The sequence below is a fragment of the Glycine soja genome, chromosome 6 (assembly GCF_004193775.1).
Source record: "Glycine soja cultivar W05 chromosome 6, ASM419377v2, whole genome shotgun sequence".
Taxonomy (NCBI): domain Eukaryota; kingdom Viridiplantae; phylum Streptophyta; class Magnoliopsida; order Fabales; family Fabaceae; genus Glycine; species Glycine soja.
Window position 1 is genome coordinate 38,900,398 of NC_041007.1, and position 6,590 is coordinate 38,906,987.

A 6,590-nucleotide genomic window follows, 5' to 3' on the forward strand; every position below is an offset into this window, starting at 1 on the left:
GTTATAACTCTTCTAAATGGTCCTCTTGACCAGACATGAAGAGTCTATAAAAGCAAGACTTTGTTTTGCATTTTAAATCTCTCTTTTCCAATTTATTTTTAATACAAGCAATTTTTCCATATTAATTTCTAAGTCTCTTTGAACTTCTTCTTCTTCTTCTTCTTCTCTGTACCAAAAGCTTTCTGAAGTTTTCTGGTTTTCCAAACCTTGAAAACTTGTGCTATTCATTTTTTCATTCCCTTCTCCTTTTGCCAAAAACAATTCGCCAAGGACTAACCGCCTGAATTCTTTTTGTGTCTCTCTTCTCCCTTTTCCAAAAGAACAAATGACTAATCGCTTGAATTCTTTTGTGTCTCCCTTCTCCCTTGTCAAAGAATTCAAAACGACACGGTTTGAGAATTCTTTTGATTCTTCCCTATCCCTAATACAAAAGTGTTCAAAGGACTAACCGCCTGAGAATTCTTTTGTATCCCCATTCACAAAGTATCAAAGGTTTAACAGCCTGAGATCTTTGTCTTAACACGTTGGAGGGTACATCCCTTGTGGTACAAGTAGAGGGTACATCTACTTGGGTTTGACTAAGAACAAGAGAGGGTACATCTCTTGTGGATCAGTTCTAGTGGAGGGCACATCCTCTAAGGTTTCAAAGAGAACAAGGGAGGGTACATCCCTTGTGGATCTTTGCTTGTAAAAGGATTTTTACAAGATTGAAAGAAATCTCAAGGACCGCAGGTCGCTTGGGGACTAGATGTAGGCACGGGTTGTTGCCGAACCAGTATAAAGACTCTTGTGTGTTTGTTTCCTTCTTCCATACTCTTTTACTTTCTGCTATGCATTTAATTTCCGCTTTTACTTTCTGTTAAATTTCTCTTCTACTCCTCATTCTCTTAACAATTTAGTAAAAGCCTTAGAAGAGTAATTTTTAATTAGTAAAGATTTAGAAATAATTAATTCAACCCCCCCTTCTTAATTATTCTGAGGCCACTCGATCCAACATTATTATGATCAACATCTCATTATAAGTAGCAAGGATGACCACGGTTCAAATAGTGTGCAATGCACTTGGACAATTGTGTTTTAAACATTTATTATTTTTTATAACACTTGAATATAAAGTTATTTTGAAAACGTACAATTTAATGCGATTTGTATATTATGCAAAACTATTTATCACTTACTTCCAAAATTCATTTAATAAGGGACAGTTAATATAATTTGATTCAAAATTATCTCATCAATTTTCATTAATTATATTTTCAACTTTGAAGAAATTATGGTTTTTTTAATTATTATTTCTTTTTTTTGGGGATTCCCATTTTATTTCTTTTAACGCGTCAACTTTTTATTTTAGTAACAATTAAAAATTATATTTTTGTAACATAGTTTATTAGGCACATTAGATAGCATTGAAAATTTTTATCGTTGTGAAAACTTTGTTTGAGGAGATAACAGTCCATACCCTAAATCCCTAAAACAAATGGCTAAAGAGAAATCCGGTATGCCTACACTCAATTTTCACGCAATTCATTAGTCATGAACATAGGGTTCCAATTTCTTTCTACATTTTGTTAATTTTGGAAGAGACGTAAAATTAAATTAAGGGTTTCCTTTCACCTTATGATTACATTACAGGGAATCCACCTCAACGGAAGAGAAGTCAAAGAATGGAGATAAAGAAAGAATTCAACAATTTTACTCAAGGTTAGTGTGATTTCTTTTCTAAATCAATTCTTTTCCTTAAGTGTTGTAAGTTTTCATATGGTTTCAATAGATAGTTGAATTCTATGCATTTAAGTAAAAAGCAAATTCTTCTTTTACATAGTTATAATTTGAAGTGTATATGATTTTAGTTGACTTTATGGATTATCTAAGTTTATATTGATAGATTATTTTCTTGTAAGTATCCCTTTTATATAGCTAAGTTTCGATGATGATGTATCTTGCTTTTGTTAGTAGTTTTCTATTTAACATCAAATGACTTTGGTCTCAAGATCATCATTCCATTAAACTAGAACATTGATTATTAATTGTTTTAGATTTCAAATGGGGTGTATTTTTCCATTTAGATGATTTATTTTGATTTCAGAGGAAAATTTCCATATGGAAATGTAGATTCATTTTTTATTTTATTTGTGTAATTGAAAGGTGTTGTTATGTGAGCATCACCTCAACACTTGGGCACCCTTGGTTATGGAACTAGATAGGACATCACCTTAGAGCCATTTATCCGAACTAGGTTGACACCAATGACACTAATTAATGATTCTATGAAGCCCACCTAGTAGTAGTATTGATGTAAAAAATAAAAATTACAAGAAAAAAGTGAGGAGACCAAATCAAACTCACGTAAAATGAAATCTATAGCTAGGTAAACCAGACTTTTCCCTAAAGAAGAAATCCTTAATTAAAAGCAGGAGAACATCTGTCCAAATAAACCCCACTTCCTGGAGACCTTGGTTGGCTAAGACCATCTGCATAATTATTACCTTCTCTGAATAGACCTGGAAATTCAATGTTTTGATGAAAGCTAAGCAATTCATCCAACGATTATGCAAGCTCCATGGCATAATGCTAGGATCCCCAAATGCTTGGATTGTTAAAAAGGAATCACATTCAAGCCACAGGTTGAAATAGCCTTTGGAATCAATTAATATATTTTTAATTAAAAATAAGACGGAATTGATTGTTCCAATGAGTTAGATTCCGAATAGGTCATATAACAAGTTTCATTGAACCACAAAACTATGGAAAAATATATTCATTCACACTCAACAAGTGTTACTAGAGAAAGATGTGAAGAAAAAAGAAATGCTAACTATGTCAATTATCTCAATTAATATAATGTCTTTAGTTTGTCATCCAATAGTTCCATATATACATAAGGTCTATCTCAATTATCAAATATTTCATTGTTTCACATTGACATACTCTGTTTTATGACCAATTGAGATATCATTTAACAAACATGTATTCTCTCTCTCTCTCTTTTAATTGTGTGTGTGTTTTAATTTATCAATTTATGTTACAATTATCCTGACCATGTAAAACAGATGCACACATCCTTCTATTGGGTTGTGGGCCATGGTCAATTATCCTGACCATGTAAAACAGATGCACAAATTCTTGGCTTGAACTATTTTCATGATGAAACAACACAGGGTCATCAAAACGAAGAAAACAGTTTAGGGTTGGAGATGATGGTAAGATATTGTTTGATGAAGAAGAGCTCAAAATGATCCTCGGTTTCAACAGAGGTGAAGACTATATTGAGGTTCTTTGTGGCACTACAAACAAAGTATATGGAGATTATGTTGGGAGGCTAAAAATCAATAATAATGGTGAATATTTTATCACTTGTGAGTGCTGCCCTGGGTGTCCTTTGGGTAAGTTTTCCACTTCCATTTCTGAAGCTTTTTTTCTTTCTCATGCTATAATTGATCTCTCATGTTTGAAGCAAGTAGTTTGTTTTGTTTTAATATAATTGTACAATAAAAGCTTTTTTTTTAGCCTTTCATGATTCTCTTTCATATGTAGAATAAGTTAAATAAGAGCTTTTGTTTTGTAATTTGGACGAATTAATAAAATGAATAGCATAGACTTTTATGTACTTCCTTTCCTTCTCTTTTCTTTTTGAGAGAAACTTTCTTTCCTTCTCCTTAAATATGCATGCATATTACAAGACTTATATGTTTTTAATTAACAATAATCATAATCTCTTTGTTCGGGGTTAATTTACACTTAAGGCTTCTCACCCCTCTCCATGATTAATTGTGTTCGTTGAGGATTCTCAATTGAGCTAGACCCATTGAGTCACTTATATGTTTGGTTTAATCCACATTAGAAAATTAATTGATTAGTTAACATTATTAATTAGCGTGGGTGAATATAAAAAATGTGATTATTTCTTTGAAAACATAAAAACATATGTGAAACTAACTAATATTGCTGAAAACATAAATTTTCATCATTAGTAAACTCCAATAACTGTGAAACGGAAATACTATTTAATTTTATTTTATTCTGAAAACCACTATTTCTACTGGATGCTTAGTTGGTAGTGAATGATTTCTTTGATACATTGCATACAACTTACAAAGTTTTTAGTGTTGATTAACAGGTAATAAGATTCCACTGTCAGTATGGATTATATCATTATTACAATTACAATATTTACAAATATCTATATATGTTCAAATGAAAAAGAGACAGCAAATATATTATTATTAGTAGTGGTGGTAGTAGGCTAAAATAAAATTTTGGTTTCTTATCTAGGTTTCAGTTTGCTCATATTTCAAAAAGTTTCACGTTGTTCCAGTAAAGTTTTTCTATTAGACCATATTAATTCTTCCGCTAGTTTGTGACACTAATTTGGTTAACAAGTGGAAAATTGTGAAAAATTAATACGATTAGTGTAAAAGGTGAGGAAATGATCAATGTGGTCTAATAAAGACACTCAGACCAAAGTTCAACTTTTTAAACATAAGAAACCAAAATAAAATATAGATAATAGATAATCTTATTACACTAATTTAGTTTTGCAATTATTATTTGGATCAGTGAATGTGACTCCAGAAGCCTTTGAGAAGCATGCTTTGAAAGAAGGGACTGGAAGGTGGAAGAGCAACATCTGGGTTCATTGTGAAGATGAAGATAGAGTTCCACTCTGGAAGACACCTCTGACGAAATATTACACACACCAGGCAAATGTGGCTAACTGGAAAGACTCTGCAATAAGGAAACGAAACTTTCACAGGGATGAGTTCCTACATTGCACGAGTTGCAGGAAGGAGCGCAGGTTCCGTCTCAAGAGCAGACCAGATATTAAGAACTACCATGAAGCTTTGAACAACAAATCCTGGACTTGTTCTCTTTGGCCTTACCATAAGTAAGTTGCTCCCAAATCACAGCTCAAGCTATATGATATTCAAGTTCATGCACGATTTATATGATCCTGTCAACTTTCTAATTTAGGTTTCAGTTTGGTCTTATAGATGCTTATTTATTTATTTATTTACTTTAATCCCTTAAAATTACACTTTCTGATCAAATTGGTCCCTTCCGTTAGCTTATTATCTTGTAAAATAACACCTATAATGTTGATAAGAAATCAAATTTTTATTTTAGTAAAACAAATATCCTGCGAACATACGACACCCACAAGTTAGAACTAGAAATTGTAGGGGTGACATTTTAATTCCTTCAATTTTAAAATGTCTTTACTAGTAGTTGATACTTGATTTTGCAAAGCACACTATACGTTCGAAAAACATACATGGACCACCACAGTGTGTCTCTAAGAGAGAGGTAAGTGATACTTTAGTTAAAATCCCAAATCTCTTTCAGTAGAGACAATCCTGCTTTAGTAAGGTAGGATCATTAATTATGGTGACAAGGTTCTTTTTCCAAGTAGTTACAACTTCAACACACCAATAACTCAAACTCAAGATTATTTGTTATAAACAACTTTGCCGGATGATCACCCATGCAATCAGAGATGGAGAGATAAATGACTATGTGATTAATGTTATGATATGATAGAATGATAAAGAGAAACAAAGCTGTATGTACTATTTTAGTGTCCAAATATTGTGACTCTTGCATGTTATAGCTTGGGGCCAAGCCAAACTGTGTATAGATGGAAAAGTGACTCACATTAGCTTATACAGCATATAGTAAACTAGAATACTGTAAGAAGCTATATTCTTGTTGAGAGATCTGCTCGAATATCAATTCTAATTAATGAGGTGGTAATTTTCATTTTTCAGAATAACCTGCGATGATGATGAAGAGAGACCAAGTCTGAGAGCAAGCAGGGGCTGTTCTCGTTCTTCAACTTGCCAAGGCTGCTCAACTTGTTACTGCGAAGGGTGCATCAAGTGCCGCTTTGAGGATTGCAATTGCCAAGAATGCAGAGACTTTATGCTTTATGCTGAACCTTAATTAGACTGACTTGGCACTTCCATGGAAACATAAAAATCTGTATGATGTTGCAGAGAAACTTTGAACCTCTTTATTACTGTTTTGAGAAACTATCTTTTTCTGAGTCTTTCATTTGATCTAACTAGAACTAGTTCTCTTTGAATAATTGTATGAGTCTGATATGATACTCAACTTATGGATTTCTTTTTTATAGTATCTTTTTATGCTGGTGTGTATTGGAGTTGGCATGAGGCTTATGGCTAGAGATATTTCTGATCATCTAAGATGATTAATTTACGTAACACTGAAAATTAATTATACCATTGTGTAGGAAATCACACATAAACTAGTGATATATGGGGTAATTTCTGCTCTTAAACTAGCTTTTAGGAGTTTAGTAAGACCTAAACAGTAATTCTAATATGGCTTCAAAATAATGGTTGTTGTTGGCCTATAGGGCCACATGCTGTCAGGCCATTATCAGACCACATGCTGTGTATCGAACTCTCAACCTGAGGGGGTCACATCAACTAGTAGCCAGTATGGTGGAAATATAAGTGACAGACACTCCAAATTCTATAGATTGTGTCTGCACCTCCATCAAGGTTGTTGAAGCTTGACATTTTCTTTGTTCCCATGTAACTCGAATTCATAATTACATCATGAAACAA

The 6,590-nt window shown here is 32.8% G+C and overlaps 1 protein-coding gene across 1 annotated transcript; it reads left to right on the top strand.

The window, feature by feature from the left end:
• Positions 1-1,514: 1,514 nt before the first annotated feature.
• On the top strand, positions 1,515-6,155 carry LOC114414183 (protein ULTRAPETALA 2-like). Its single transcript, XM_028378503.1, has 4 exons — positions 1,515-1,701; positions 3,159-3,383; positions 4,558-4,885; positions 5,766-6,155. The coding sequence occupies exons 1-4, from the start codon at positions 1,665-1,667 to the stop codon at positions 5,938-5,940; spliced, it is 765 nt and encodes a 254-aa protein (XP_028234304.1). The 5' UTR covers positions 1,515-1,664; the 3' UTR covers positions 5,941-6,155.
• The last annotated feature ends 435 nt before the right edge of the window (positions 6,156-6,590 follow it).

Bases quoted from the DNA above. Each gene is read 5' to 3' on its own strand.
- LOC114414183 (XM_028378503.1), top strand. From the start codon at position 1,665: ATGGAGATAAAGAAAGAATTCAACAATTTTACTCAAG. The intron at 1,702-3,158 runs GTTAGTGTGATT...GAAACAACACAG, and splicing joins ATTCAACAATTTTACTCAAG to GGTCATCAAAACGAAGAAAA. The intron at 4,886-5,765 runs GTAAGTTGCTCC...TTCATTTTTCAG, and splicing joins TCTCTTTGGCCTTACCATAA to AATAACCTGCGATGATGATG.